This window comes from Bicyclus anynana, chromosome 9 (assembly GCF_947172395.1).
Source record: "Bicyclus anynana chromosome 9, ilBicAnyn1.1, whole genome shotgun sequence".
Taxonomy (NCBI): domain Eukaryota; kingdom Metazoa; phylum Arthropoda; class Insecta; order Lepidoptera; family Nymphalidae; genus Bicyclus; species Bicyclus anynana.
In genome coordinates this window covers 16110152-16126147 of record NC_069091.1, presented here as the reverse complement: position 1 = coordinate 16126147, position 15996 = coordinate 16110152, and the positions used below count along the sequence as shown (strand labels likewise).

At 35.8% G+C, this 15996-nt stretch overlaps 1 protein-coding gene across 1 annotated transcript; it reads left to right on the top strand.

Annotated features, from left to right (window-relative positions):
• The first annotated feature begins 5602 nt into the window (after positions 1–5602).
• Positions 5603–15682, top strand: LOC112043661 (parkin coregulated gene protein homolog). The gene is made up of 6 exons (XM_024079173.2): positions 5603–6067; positions 6538–6712; positions 7091–7246; positions 7579–7750; positions 10965–11114; positions 13528–15682. Exons 2-6 carry the CDS (start codon positions 6578–6580, stop codon positions 13686–13688), a joined length of 774 nt encoding a protein of 257 aa, XP_023934941.1. The 5' UTR covers positions 5603–6067; positions 6538–6577; the 3' UTR covers positions 13689–15682.
• The last annotated feature ends 314 nt before the right edge of the window (positions 15683–15996 follow it).

Below are 15996 nucleotides of genomic sequence, written 5' to 3'. Positions count from 1 at the left end.
CTTGTACTTATCTGTACGTAAGAATAATCAAAGGCTCGTGACAAACAAGATAAAGGACTATTGCAGAACTAAATAACCTTAACCTTTTTTCTGTTGGGGGGGAAATGTCTTACGGTCTTCTGTCAGTTTGCAGTGTACTAGCGACTAGTGACTAGCATGGACTACTGAACCTCCTTGGTGCGGCATGGAAAGCACCGCACGGAATCGCTATACATTTTTTCGTGCTGACCTTTCATTCCTTTTATCTGGACAGCATGTGTCTGACCAGCATAAGTGCTTTAAGTTTTGTGTGTGCGACGATCTTTTGTGCTCTCTTCTTCTCTTCTATCTTGTTACATGATCCCTGGGTCTAAGTCTGCCCAACCTGTACATTTAAACAGCGGTAGTATCAGATTGTTATCTGTACCACAGACATGACAGTTTTCACTCTACGCGTTGCCAATAGCCCAAGAACCTTATGTATTCTGTGGTAGAACTACAAGACTTGATACAATTAGACCTATACGAGTTTGTATACCTCTTTCAGATTGGCGCCCAGATAGCGCTGATATCGTATTTTATGGAGATCACAATGAGAAGGCAACTTGGTCTGAAAAAGGCTAATAATGGAAATATAATATTTTATTTTCATAATAATATAATTGTCGTATTTTTGTAGACTCAGTAGGTGGCGTTTGAATTACATTGTACTCTTACAAATGAATACGTTCAATCATCTCTAATTTGTGTATCACAAATTGTGCCATCAATACGATAAATTATATGAAAAAGATGGCTTTTCATATTGAAGACCACGTATAGTAAGCATACAGTTGGGTATAAGATGATGATGATTGTCTTTCTACATAAACAGGTTTTCCTAAATTGTTTCGACTGCTTCTTTTGCAGATTATATAGTAATTCATTATTAACTTTAGTTTTAAATTCTATGTAAAATATTGTAGTAGCACCAGACGGTTTAGAGCAGTTAAACAGAAAACTGATTACCAAGAACGTCAACAGTTGCTCTTTATAAAAAATAAAACAGTTTTACAATTTATAATTTACAATAGGATGTGTAATCTAATCTTGTTTGTATATTAAAGTGGAGCTGATTGATTTTTTGTTTTTATGAAAGTTAGTCTAATGAACTGTACGTTCGTTAAACTGTGTTATTTGGTACACAACGCCTACGTGGTGTAATTTTCTCGATACAGAATCTGCGTGTATTGGAGTCACCTCGTCGCATGACTCCACAAAGTAAACAACTTAACTTCAAAGGTAGTCGTCGCGACTCCGCACGTAATTGGCTATTAGAGCACTTATAGCAACTGGGGGTGGTCTCGAATACTTCATTAGACGGTACATAGAAATCTAAATAAACAAGTCGTTATCAGTTATCAGCATCATTAGTATCATATACGAGGTAATTTATTTTCCATATTTCTATACACAGTCGCAGCATGTGGTAAATTTCATGTTATTTGACGAAAATACATTTTGTTCCAAAGGCAAAATAATAAGACGAATTGACTTCTTCGGTCTTTGAAAAAAAATGTTTTGATATTTTATCAAACGACGGAATTTCTTTAAATATCGGTTTTTCAATATTTTAAAAACAATTTTGTTGTTTCATTTTTAAAACATTTAAATACATTTTTTTCATGAAAAAAACCCTGATTTTTATGCCCAAAATATTAAGCGAGCGAAATTCAGCGAAAATACTGAACTTTGATATTTTTGTTATACTACACGTGTTAAGCTTCTTCTTAAATTACTCTTTGCTGAAAACTGCGTTAAAATCTGTTGTGTAATTTAAAGGATATAAATTTAGAAACGCGGGAAGAGACTATGTTATAAATACTAATAAATAAAACTTAGTCGCTTAGGTTAATTAGTCATTTCAGTTTTCAGCTAAATCAGTTCAGTATTTGTAGTAAGTAGTCACAAACATACACACAAACTTTTTCTTTTATAATATTAGTTTAAAGAAGTTCTATTTAGAAAAGGATTGCTAAGTACGCAAAAGATCTCCCGAACATAAATTCAATACAAGCGTGCAACTCGCTCTGTTATATATCATCAAAACGACTTTACAACAAATTGAATATACCTCGAAATCTTCCCGGATCCCATACGTTTATTCCGGCACTTTATCACTGGGTAAATAATAAATAGCCTGAAACAAATTATTCTATCGAGTATCGAGTATTTTCAAAACGATACGTTTTAATATTTTTCGTATTGCGAAATGTTTTTATATTATCAAAAGAGAGGAAAATAGCGTATACTATAAGTAATATATGTGTCATAAAAGAGCCGTGATAGCTCAGTGGATATGACCTCTGACTTGGATTCGGAAAGAGTAGGTTGGTATCCGGTCCGGGGCATGCACCTGCAACTTTTCAGTTGTGTGCATTTTAAGAAACTAAATATAACATGTGTCTCAAACGGCTAAGGAAAAACAACGTGAGGAAACCTGCATTACTAAGAAGTTTCTTAATTTAATAATGTGTGTGAAGTGAAGAACTGTGTGGTGAACCGCTTTGGGCAAGCGTGGTGGAGTAGTTAGCCTAACACCTGTAATTTTTATTCATTATTTATTATTATTATTTTATTCTGAGAGGAGACTCGTGATCAATAGTGATCCGAATGTGGGTGATAATATATTTTAATACCAGGGAGACCACGTTTCACTTGCATTGTTTTTGGTTAAATTGTATTTTCATAACATAAGCAGTTGAGAGTAAAAGTGCCTCTTTCTGAGAGAACTCTTTTTTCATAGTTATAGTTATCGTCCAAGATAGTCCACATGATGGTAAATGACAAGCGGAAATTCATCACCTATTAAACAGAATAACACTTTGCAAGACATGCCTAGAACACATCCTACAAAGCGATTTCCTGTGTCTACCAACTTGTGGCGAAATTGTTGAAAAATAGCCTTTATTTATATCGGTACATAACAATGCTGCATGGCGGCATAAATACGTCAACTTTAAGCACGTCTCTAACGCTAGATGCAGTTCCTATGCAGCCGAAACGCTAAATCGCTTAATGGTACGTCTTGGTTAGCAGTCACGGCCGATGTGAACTACCACCACACAAAATCTATAATTTGACCAGAGCTAGGAATCATCAAATCCAGGACCAGTCACAACACTACCAACTGCGCCAAAAGAGGTCGATAAATTAATATAATTATAACAATCACAAAGCCACAGCACCCAAGAAAGCTCTGTATAAGAAAACAAGGTACCAACAAACCTACAATTTCTCGGGTAGCGATGTTTAGCGGCTTCCATATTTTCTTGTTGTTCCTCCATTCTCATTTCAATTGCCTTCGCGGTATTCTATACGTATTTTTAAAGCTTCTTTTTCCCATTGTTAGGAATCATTCTTTCGTAGAAAGTCGCGGGAAACTTAAATTTCAATACAGACTCATTTATAGACGCGCGAATTCGTCCGCGTGGAAACTGGTTTTTAGCCCTTACTTGTTTAAAATGCTGTATAATCACAAAGCTACAGAATTATTGAAAGAATTTTTTGAATCAGTTTAGTAGTTTTCGGGCCAAATAAACAAAACATACTTTCGTCCTTTTTTGAATTTTTTAATAACATATAATACAAAACACTATTAAAAATTAATTATTAAGAAAAACCAACCCTCGCGCTGCGGGTTATTTGAGTGGCCAAGCAACCGGTGCTCAGAGCTCCAGAGAGAGGAACCTCCTCACTTTATAATACTTGCCGTCTCAAGAATAACCGCCTTCTGTATCAGACCCTTGATTCAGCAACTAATATAAGCGAAAGCTTATTACGTTGTTGAGTTCCTCCTTAAGTTATTGATGTAGATAAATGCGGTGTTTATTTTATTTTTTTTCCATACGGAAATGTCAGTTAATAATATCATTTTTACCATGTAAATCATGCTCGTCGATAAAATTTAATACCGCAATTTATAAAGTAGTAAAGAGGTTCTTCATTTCAAACTTGGAACACGACGATGCCATAAAAATTTTCATAATACTGAACGCAGCTGATACCAATATTAAATTTTAAATGACATTAAAATTTAAAATATTTTATCAGGAACTTGTTGTGGCCTCACATAGATTCTGTTTATGTGAGAATATATCGGGATAAAAATAGACTACAGTACGAGATCCGGCATAAATAATATATACCCTCATTTCTGTTAATTATTTGGTGGTCATCATAGATTTAGGAGTCGGTGGTCATAGATACAGGAAAAAATTGGATAAAAATGAGATTTTAAATATCGAATCTTCGTTGGTTGTGACATATTGTGTTATGTATGCGATAGTTAGGGTGTGTATACATGCGACTTTTATATTTCGAATATAAGTTTTATCTCCACGAATAAAAAAAAATAACGATATATAAATATGTGAAAGCTTTCATTAGACATCAACTTTGAAATTGATCACTTAAATATCACTGTTAAATTGGGGATGCATCTAATGAATCCTTATTAGATGCATCCCCAATTTAACAATAAACATTAAGGGTGGGGATTTTTTCACTGAAAAAATAAACTGCACTGCTCAATCTTCTTATATTTGCGGCAGGCGTTACTTTGCGGAAGTTCATTATGAAGAGGTAAAAGTTTATTTATTTTGCTATCATCCGCGAAAAGCCGACGACCCATGCGACAACATCACCCAGGTCCGACAAAATAGAGTAGAGTCGACAAAATAGAGTAGATATGTAGAGTCTAAATAAATACATTTTTATCTATATAATTAAAATATTATTGATGAAATCTTAAACATTGACATTAAGTGATCGATTTTCAAGGATTTCGTTTAAAATTATCTAAGTCAAGCTTAAAATAGATTGTGAATCGACAAAAACATATTTTTACCTTTGAACGATATTAAAAACAAACCTAATAACATTCCGCAGTGACATCAAAAGTTCGACAAGTAATAAAAAAATCTATCGCTCCCCAATTTGTAGGGTAGTCCATAAATTTTTCGATCGCTATGAAGGAAACTTATCAAAGAAAATTTTCTACGTGGAGCAGAAGCCATCAAAATTCGCGGCAGTTTCCCTTCCACAGACGATATTGTGAGATACCTTATATTAAAATGTAATAAAATTTCCCATCGCTAATATAATTTTGCGGCGTCCGAACATAAGGTTGCGAGTTCACGTGGCATTTTTATGATTTTATAGCGCATAAATTTAGTTTATGCTGCCATATTACTAAACTATAGGACGTGAATTTGAACTTTTAAGTTTATTTGGTACGATTTTATCGAGGAGGACGTATTATATTGTGTTTTGACGTTTTTTTTGTGCATGTTTACTATTTACATGTACTTTCACGTATAAAAATCGATCAAGTGCTTTTGTAAAATAGTAACAAAACTAACACTTTTAATTGAATTGAGAAGTGGTGTTCTCAGACACGATATTTTTGATGCCTATCCAAAATTTATCCACGAGAAAATAAAATTACGAGGATAAAAGAATAAAACGAAAATCATACCAACTTCACACGTAGGGGAGGTACCCTGTTTCGACGTTCGTAATTTAGGTACATAATTACTAAATTACGGATTTAACAAGCCTGGTCTAGTGTTAACCCGCGGTATAAGATTTCCGTGTTGACTAAGGAACCATAATTAGGGAGCTGTTTAGGTATAGAGACTACGAGTAAACTCAAGAACGGCATGATCGATTGGAATGTTTCCTTTTGAAAGTGAATTCAATTCAGGCCTAAAGTTTGTGTGAACCGACCCTAAGTCCAATAAAAGCCGCGTGGCGGCGCTGCTGTCGTCCAATCGATAGGCGACCGGTTGCCAGGCAACGATCGTATTGCAAAATAAACAATCAAACAATCACAACCGGGGATCGGCCGAGCAAATTTACTTTCTTATTTTATTACTTGTGTCAACATTTTAGATTGATATTGTCCGATTAACTGATTATTTATTATATTTAACACGTGTTTTAGAAGTTTTTTTTATGGATCTATACTGAAACGTCACAGTCTATGCCAATAATAGACAGAGCTATTGGTAGCAAAAGTGGTAATAAAGTGGAATAAGTTTTGTACGTAAGTAAATATAACATGTATTGTATTGCATTTTGCAGTTTTTTATAAAACCAGATTCTTCGTTTAAGATAATTGGCTTCTTTGTTAATTTATGGTTGTTATGAGAAAATAAAGTATTTTAAATGCTGTGTTCTCTAAGATCTCTACCATGTTTTCGTGTTAACAAACAGTTAGAGCAATCTCGCTGTTGAAATGGGAAATGTCTTGTCTATTAACCGTCTTGATTCCCTTCTTAGCCCGGATTTATTAAAACATTTAAATTTTCAAAATTTTGACAGTGGGTAGTCACATCTATTGAATGAGTCATCTCCATTAAAAATTTTTTTATCAAAAAAGCATATTCACCTTCATATTTCCTCTTTGATCACCTTATTTGTGTTCCATTCCTTCGCGTAGTAGAGTGAAGACTTTTTTCACTACAATGAGTTGTACTGTTTCAATGACTTGGTCAAATGACTTTGTTTTCGCAGGAACATTTCCTGTCTATATTTAACTTAAGTCAGAGTCAGTATGGTGCTGTTACCGCCTTGTGCCCCTGAAATATGTGGGAAGGATTTCCGGAACACCTTGAGGAAACCGAGCCCTAACTATCCTTATGGGAGTAAGACCAAAAAATTCCGAAGTGTTCCTGCATTTACTATACAGGTAAGGCTTATATTTAACGGCTTTTAGAGCCAATAAGCTTATTCAGATGGATCATTTTGGTCCAAGGCTTAGTAGCTTTTGTAAAAGATTGTCCGTGAAAGTAGGTACTATATAAAGTCTGAAAGGCCTGGCAGTGCATTATGTGTAATTACCTTCATATAAGGCACCGTCTACGACGCGGCACTTTGTCCCGGGGTCCTTGCATTCCCTACAAAGTGTTGCTCTGTTTAAAGGCAATGTATTTACAATCAGGTGTATTTACAATCTTCGTTTGTCAAACTATCTTTATTTTTCTTTCGTTTCTTTGGGTTTTCGTCCAAGGTAAAAAAATACTACTCAGTTTCCAATAACTTCTAATAAAATATGACTAATGCGCAGGCAATGCAAAAGAACACGAAGGTGATACCGCCTCCGAAAAGCGGCGTTTACGACCCCCTGCCTGCGAGACCCACGATGTTCAGGAGTTGCTATCAGAGAGGGGAGTTCCCCGTCTCCATTGAGTTCACTTCCAGTGGAAAACAACTCTCTTGGAAGGTAATAAAAGCTATCCTGTGAACGAATGAAAGAGTGAACGTTTACTTTAAATTAATTAAATAAAATTATATCGTACCTACTTTGCTTTGGACCAAGAGGTTTTGGATTCGAGTCCTGGGTCCTGTAAATATTGATCTATACTTTTTCATTAAAATATCACATCGAGCCGTATGTGCTGATCACAATTAACCATTATCAGTTAAGGCCCGCCATCCCGCATTCGAGAAACATGGTGGGTCTAAGCTCCATATCCCTTCTCCTATGAGAAGAAAGGCCTTATCTTATAGTTAGTTGGCTGTTAAATAGGCTAGATAACGATGAGTTAATTCCAGGTGCCAATAGAAAAGCTGGACTTCCATCACTACCTGCCGATGTTCTTCGACGGTCTTGCAGAGGGTACATACCCTTACTCCTTCATAGTGGAGCGTGGCATCCACGACCTCGTCACCAAGGGCTCGTATAAGATACTACCTGTTGTGCCACAACTTATTATACCTATCAAAAGCAAGTATTATTTTTTTATCATCATTATCAGCCGATGGACAAAGGCCTCGAGCTGGTTAAATGTACTGAAACGGGATTTTTAATGGTGTGGTTTTCATTAGAGAGGTCGTGGGTTTGATTTCCAGCTCGGGGGAATATATTTTTTTATATTTTCTGAATTGGCTCTGGTTTGGTCTGGTGGATGGCGTCGTAATATTTTTAATTAAAAAAATTTTTCATGGCCAGTATGCCAACCATGTGCCGAGGAGCTCATTTATAAAGATAGGCAGTGTAACGTTACTACCAAGACAGCGCTGCTATGGTGTGGCATTGGCTTAATGGTAGGCGTCCACATATACGCATCGTACGTATCGGACGTATCGTATCAAACTGATTATAGTATTCTTTGTAAGAAAATCATACAAATGCGACCACTGTCGTACAGATCGCACGAATGTTCTACAATCCGTGGATACGATGCGTCCGATACGTACGATGCGGAAAAGTGGGCGTATACCGTTAAGAGGCAAACAACGCGCCGGGTAACACGATACCCCTCATCCAGGTGAAATAACGTCGAAGAAGCGTTGGAAAATAGTCGAACTCCTTCAAATTCCCGGATTAAACGCGTAACACGATAGCTAGCTGCGAGGTTTCGTTTTCTTTTATTCCAATTTTCTCTGTATTTTATTAAATAAAAGCGGATTTATATTAAATTTCTATTACGGATTCTTCTAATTCATTGTGTAGGTGTGCGAAGACGCCTACGTTTCTTTCCTACTTTTAAAGAAAATGAAATCCTACTTCTCAAATTTATAAATATGTTGTGTTCATATAGGTAGGTATATGAAATACACTACCTACACATCATCATTCTCAACCCATATTCGGTTCACTGATGAGCTCGAGTCTCCTCTCAGAATGAGAGGGGTTAGGTCAATAGTCCACCACGCTGGCCCAATACGGATTGGCAGACGTCACACACGCAGAGAATTAAGAAAATTCTCTGGTATGCCGGTTTCCTCACGATGTTTTCCTTCACCGTTTTTATAGACACGTGATATTTAATTTCTTAAAATGCACACAACTAAAAAGTTGGAGGTGCATGCCCCGGACCGGATTCGAACCCACGCCCTCCGAAATCAGAGGCAGAGGTCATATCCACTGGGCTATCACGGCTCTTAAATGAATTTAAACCTACACATATTTGTTTAATATCACTCAATTAGTCTTTGTTAGAGGATGGTCTCGTAAACCATTTAGTAAAAATATTTTAGATGGTTTTTCTTGTAGTTTTTATAAAGTACCTACTGTACATTCTAATCAGTGACGCAACATAATCAGCCAAATCGCGTTGCAATAGTGTGTATTGGGAATGCCATAGGTTCTCAACCTTATTTCGTTCTTTAAAGATGGTTGTTGGTGTAATGACAGACTGCTCTGCATGCCCTGCGAAGTATTAAATTTTGACGGCCTCTGTAACGCATTAGTATGCGCGTTGGATTTACATGACGGAGTTCCTGGGTACGATCCCCGGCTGGGCCAATTGAGGTTTTCATAATTTGTCCAACCAGCTCTGGCTGGAGGCTTCGGCCGTGGCTAGTCATCACCGTTCCGGTACGACGTCGTGCAGAAACCGAAAGGGGATTTTCCATCCTCCTCCTAACAAGTTAGCCCGCTTCCATCTTAGATTGCATCATCACTTACCATCAAGTGACATTTTAGTCAAGGGTTAACTGGTAAAGAATAAAAAAAAATATTACTTAACTTAGAGGCGATGGCTTTACATTTTCCATCAGGATTTGCTTGGTCAGTCAAATCTTATTATTTAAAAATTTTAATAAAAAAAATTCAACCGACTTCCAACTCAAAAATTAACCTAAACTAAAAAGCAAAAAATAACATCTTACCTATGTGCTACCTTCTGATCAGTTTGAAGGCGGTGCCAAGCCAGTGATGTTTTAATTCAAGCCGTTTAAATTACAATATTTCTGTGGTTCTTTCAGAAACGGCTTTAATTAAAATGACACTGGATTGGCACCGCCTTCAAACTGATCAGAAGGTAGCACATAGGTAAGATGTTATTTTTTGCTTTTTAGTTTAGGTTAATTTTTGAGTTGGAAGTCGGTTGAATTTTTTTTATTAAAATTTTTATTTTTTAATTTTTAGTGTTAGCACACCTACTGAGTGTGAACAAAAATTAATAAGCAATTAGTTGAAACGTTATTTACTTTTGATAAGTATCTAAATCCTACAATCCCAATTTTAAAAATACTACCTTAACTCATATACAAAATTTTACTCCCCCTTTATCCACGCGTAATATGAATATTCAGAAAAACGTGAAAAGTGACTGTCCTCCGTCTTCATCACCAGACCCCCTATGCAGTCACAATCCATATGGGTGGAAAGTTCTCATCAATATAAAATTTATCAAGTCCAAACACAAGGTTTTCAAACCAAACACTGTGAACCGTCGAGGAGTTCCCTTAACTCTCCTTCATCTTCATCACCAGACCCTTAATACATTCACAACCTATCCAGGTGGAAAGTTCTCATCAATACAAAATTATCAAGTCAAAACACAAGGTAGCTACTGTGAACCGTTGAGGAGTTCTCTTAACTATCCTTCGTCTTCATCATCAGATCCTTAATACAGTCACAACCCATCTAGGTGGAAAGTTCTCATCAATACAAATAAATCAAGCCCAAACAAAAGGTACCTGCTGTAAACCGTTGACGAGTTCCATCGTCTGTGTTTCGGCTCCATCATCAAACCAACTCCAGACCTTCATAAAATTGTAGTGGTTTAAAATACCTTATGGAAACACTAACAAACGCACTAGCCGTCTCTACAATTTTCGAAAGTTCCCCTCGATTTCTCCAGGATGCCATCATCAGATCCTGACATGAAAAAAATGGAACCACCCTGGAACCAAACCCTTCAAAACAAAAAAAGAATTTTCAAAATCGGTCCACAATTGACGGAATTATCGCTGGACATACATAAAAAAAAAAAAAAAACATGAAGTCGGTTAATAAAAAATATGAAATAAAGAGTGTGCTTTAAAAGTATTTTTTGAAGTAAAACTTCTATAACTGTCCCGCTCAACGAGCATTTAACTCGTCCGATTACATTTTTTGTAATATAGCACACTAGCGTACTCCCCAAGTCAAGCGCGTAAAGAAGTCTTACTTCAATATTTAGTCCGTTGACAAACAATTGTATTTACAGATGCGTTTGCAACGAAGCGACCCGTCGTCCTGTGTCACACTCTGAAGTGTATTCAGATGATTGTGCTGGGTAGCGACAAGGTGGGCGAGGCACTGGTGCCCTACTACCGGCAGATATTACCGATACTCAACCTCTTCAAGGGCAGAAACCGTTAGTAATTGATTTTAAAATCAGTTTGTTTTAAGTATATTTTTGAAGTCACGTCTTTTTTGTTCATAAGGATTCGTTTCAGATAATAATGCAATAAAAAAAAGAATTATAAAGGACACCTTCCTACATCGATTGAAAAACTGTACTTTATAATTTTTTAAATATATCGATCTTATAAATAGATTTTGTGCTCCAAGTTGCTTTGTTGGTCCAGGGGTCAGCCTATATGGCTTCGGATTGTTCGAGCAATGAGATAAACTTTTCTAAATATAAAATTTCAGAAGGTACAACTTCTCACCCTTGAGTTGGAAAGTTGGTGGTGTTATCTATGCCTCATATAACACGTTAAGCTGAGAGTTAGAATTTAACTAAGTTTGTCAACTCGCTTTGTAGCAGTATGTATTGGGTTCAACCCACACAACGCAGTCATTCTACTAACAAAGAGCTGTTGGTACTTATTGTTCAGTTCTTCTTTACATTTTTTAGTTAATTTAACATGAGTGTGCTGCACTGCTCCAATGCAAGTTCCATATCCCATCTCCTATAAGGAGAGAGGGGAGAATCCGTTATATTAGACTGATAAAAGATCGTCTCTATCCAGTGGTCTTCAAAGTTTTGTAAATGTGATGTATCAGATGTCAACACATCGTCCGTGTTTACGCAACACCGAGCATATGACACGGCCGTCGCATCAATCACGCGTACAGTATCAAATTGTCGTCAGATATTGTTTTCGGTGTAATAGACTCGTCGGGGCGTTCGAGTAGATTAATTATACGCGTCGTCGGGGCAACGTTGCGAAATTCGGTCGCGACGCCGCCGCCGCCACCCGACCGCATTGTTACTGGCATTCCGCGCGCGCCAAGCCGGTGTTACCTTCGCGTTGTTGACTTGCGACGCCTCTGTTTTTTGACGTGAATACTTCTAGAACAAGTACAAGTTAAATTAACTAAAAAATGTAAAGAGGAACTGAACAATATACCAACAGCTATTTGTTAGTTGAATGACTGCATTGTTACTGGCATTCCGCGCGCGCCAAGCCGGTGTTACCTTCGCGTTGTTGACTTGCGACGCCTCTGTTTTTTGACGTGAATACTTCTAGAACAAGTACAAGTTAAATTAACTAAAAAAATGTAAAGAGGAACTGAACAATATACCAACAGCTATTTGTTAGTTGAATGACTGCATTGTTACTGGCATTCCACGCGCGCCAAGCCGGTGTTACCTTCGCGTTGTTGACTTGCGACGCCTCTGTTTTTTGACGTTAATGTCAATGTCAAAAAAAATATGTCATCCAGTAACTACTGTATAGTACTGACAACCTCAGTGGATAATATAGTGTCTATTGGATTGCCCAGTTGACATTATGGTTTTCGATCTTAAGTTTGATTTGATGTTAATTATATTAAACGAATAATATTCGCCAAAGTTAGTGAATAGGCTGGCAGGTGATGATAAAATACGAGTCGTTATAAACTGTAATTGCATTAGCTAAGTCGCAGGTTTGCTGTATTTCACGCCTTCACATTTCTCGCGTTGTCAAATAGTTGCGGTTTGGGGTCGCCTTTGTCACCGTTTTGCTCGGCTTATTCCGAGGAGCTAATGTTTTGCCGACCTACCCTCAGCTTGTATAACATTTCTACGTGTTGTAAATTTTACAACTTTAGTGTAAAAAAAGCATGGTCCCTAACTCCTTTATGTTATTGATAGTAATAGAAAATGGATTAATTTAGTACTTGCTAATTAATAGCTGTAGCTTCACGGTGGCACAAATGTTATGAAAAATATAGTAATAATTAAATCGATGCAAAAAATATACAAAAATATTATTTTAAGCAGGTTGTACTCATATATTGTAAAAAAAATTAGGTTTCTGAAGCGTATACTTAGTTAGTTTTTGAAGTGTATGTACTTACACAAACTTACATAACATTTAGTACTTGCTTATTTGGAGATTTGACTACGTCTCTGGTCGCTGTAGTTTTATTTTCAATAGAGAATTTCTGAGTCTATCTATATTATTTTTGGCTGGTGGGAGACTCTGGCTGTGGCTAGTTACCACCCTACCGACAAAGAAGCACCGCCAAGCGATTTAGCCTTCCGATGCTACGTCGTCTAGAAACCGAAATGGGATTTTCATCGTACACCTAACAAGTTAGCTGGCTTCCATCTTAGATTGCATCATCACTTACCATCAGGAGAGTGCAGTAAAAGGAAAACTTGTGAAAAATTAAAAAAAACTATAACTTCAAACTTATAATTTTTCTCATTAAATATTAAATTATTTCCATGCTAGTTGGATTGTGTATTAGTACCTTAATAGACAACGGATGTATCTATTCCGTTTGTCCCCAATTCCCAAACAATAGGACTGATCGTACGCCCGATAATATAATCTGATCTAAACATCCAGGAAACTTGGGCGCCGGCATAGACAACACGACGACCCGAGATGAGAACGTGGCAGATTTGATTGAAGATACGCTGCAAATCTTGGAGAGGCATGGTGGCCCCGATGCGTTCATCAACATTAAGTACATGGTGCCCACATACGAATCGTGTGTGTTGAATTAGTTTGTCGTAAAATTTGGTTCGGCACAAATTTCTATAGCAATCTATGTTTGTACGTCTAAAATTGTCTAAGTTGTTTTTTTCACTATCATTTATTTTCACTTATCAGATATATTGTATCTAATAACCGGTACATACCTTCAGTTTTAAATGCGAAATATTATGTAACCGAAATTTCAATCAATCAAATCATTACATATAACTGCACCTACAGTTAAAATTGACGAACACTACACATACACATGGTCTAAAATCCGGCTTAAGGAAAATAATACCCTCATGTGTTAATTATTTGGGATAAGAAATAAATGATAGAAAATATTCACAACGACTTATTGTAAATAAGTTGCCTAGTTAAATTGCGGCCAAACACATTTTTTATACAAAATATAGGATACCATGAACTAGCTCAAAGGCAAACTAATACAGAAAAAATAAGCATAGAATAAGCTTTAAATTGATATATTAGACGACTAATAACAGAAGAGGGTATTTGTTTAACATTATTTAAATATTTATATCTGGCAACCCCACAGTTGCGTTGTGAAAGCGTTTCCATTCTGTTTGATACATTCTTTTAGCTAACGATTTTTATAATACGATATTTTTTTTTTTAAACAAAATAAATTCAAAAATAATAATATTCATTTAATACTTACCGGGCGCAATTTTACTATGCAACCTATTTGTAATGTGTCAAAGTGAATATTTTCTATAATTTATTTCTAACATGAACGATTTAACTATACAGTTTGACCGAACAGTTGAAACTGCACGTATGTAGCACGATTACACGAGTACATAGTACATTAATAACAAGTTTCTGCTTATTTTTGTTACAACTTTTCTTTATTTTTGGATGTCAATTAAAGGAAGGAATATTATTTTATTGTTACATTTGTGTGTTTTTGTGAAAAAGATATTACGACTTCGCCATAATTCATTGAACAACTGTAGTTTTATCGCTAAAACTCTGTAATTTCATTAAAATTCTGCGCAATACCGGCTTAAAAGCCTAAAAAGAAACACTAGTGAATATTTATTGCCCACTTCACTTACTACAAACTTTTCTACAAAGGCGGTCTGAGTTTGCAATATTTAAATGTAACCCCGCGTAAAGATGAATTGCTTAAACGCCACAATTGAATTAAAATTCCTCACAATAAGAATTTGTGAGTGGGCGCGCGCCTTAATGAAATGCCACTAAATAATTGATCTCATTTATTGTAATACCCATTGCGTTCTAACGAATTTATTAGCTTTTTGTTGTTTATTTTATTTTAATTTTTGATTTATTGTAAAGCAGTTTTATTTAAATAAATTATTATTATTATACAGTGTAAAAAAACTTCATAATTGAATACTCGTATTATGTAATTAGATATGTAAACCTTCTTTTTTAGTTTTGAGTTTCGCCATATCTGTCTGTCTGTCTGTCCGTCCGTCCATCCGTCTGTCCGCAGTTTAGCGCAGAGACTATTACTATTAGAAAGCTGTAAAGCATTACATAAAGAGTTAATTTGCTAGCTTAATCTACGGAACCCTACACTATGCGTGACTTGATATGCACTTTGCCGGTTTTTATTTTTAACCCATGAAAGAAGAGATAGATGATGCTGTCTTCTTAAAATATCTTTTTATCATTTAGATTTTTCCTTAAAATAATATATCAAAACAATTTAAATTATGTTTGATTTATATGAAAACATTATTTTATGTCTTAACTGCAATAACACAATAACTTCCGTTTAACTAATTAAAATTTACATACAGTTATTTCATAAATTGTGTACGCTTTTGCTTAAATAAATACCACATCGAGAAAATATGTATAAAAATCTCAGATTTTTAGTTTTTGTTTTGAAACAATTTTGATGTAGGGGTGCGTATATGATTAAAATTATAATACTCATTACGTTTTAATAAATTTATTGGCGTTTTTTGGCTTTATATTTTTAATTTGTTACTGTTATGTATTTGTTAAAATAAATAATTATGTGTGACGGAATATTTGTTTTATTTGTAGTTTTTATTTAGATTTTATTACGGAATGGCCTGTATGCCCCCAGACTTTCTTCATAATGTCTCGCTCGTGCTCTTACACTAATTTGTTTGGCAGTACGTCTTTTCCGGTAGCATGGTAAATAGCCACGGCTGACCAGCCAGACCTGGACCAATTCAAAAATCTCAATCGGGCCAGTCGGGGATTGAACCCAGGACATCAGTCTTGTAAATTCACCGCAGTTTTCAACACTAGGTAGAGAAATTTAATAGGAATGTTTCATCATCATCATCATCATCATCATTGTCA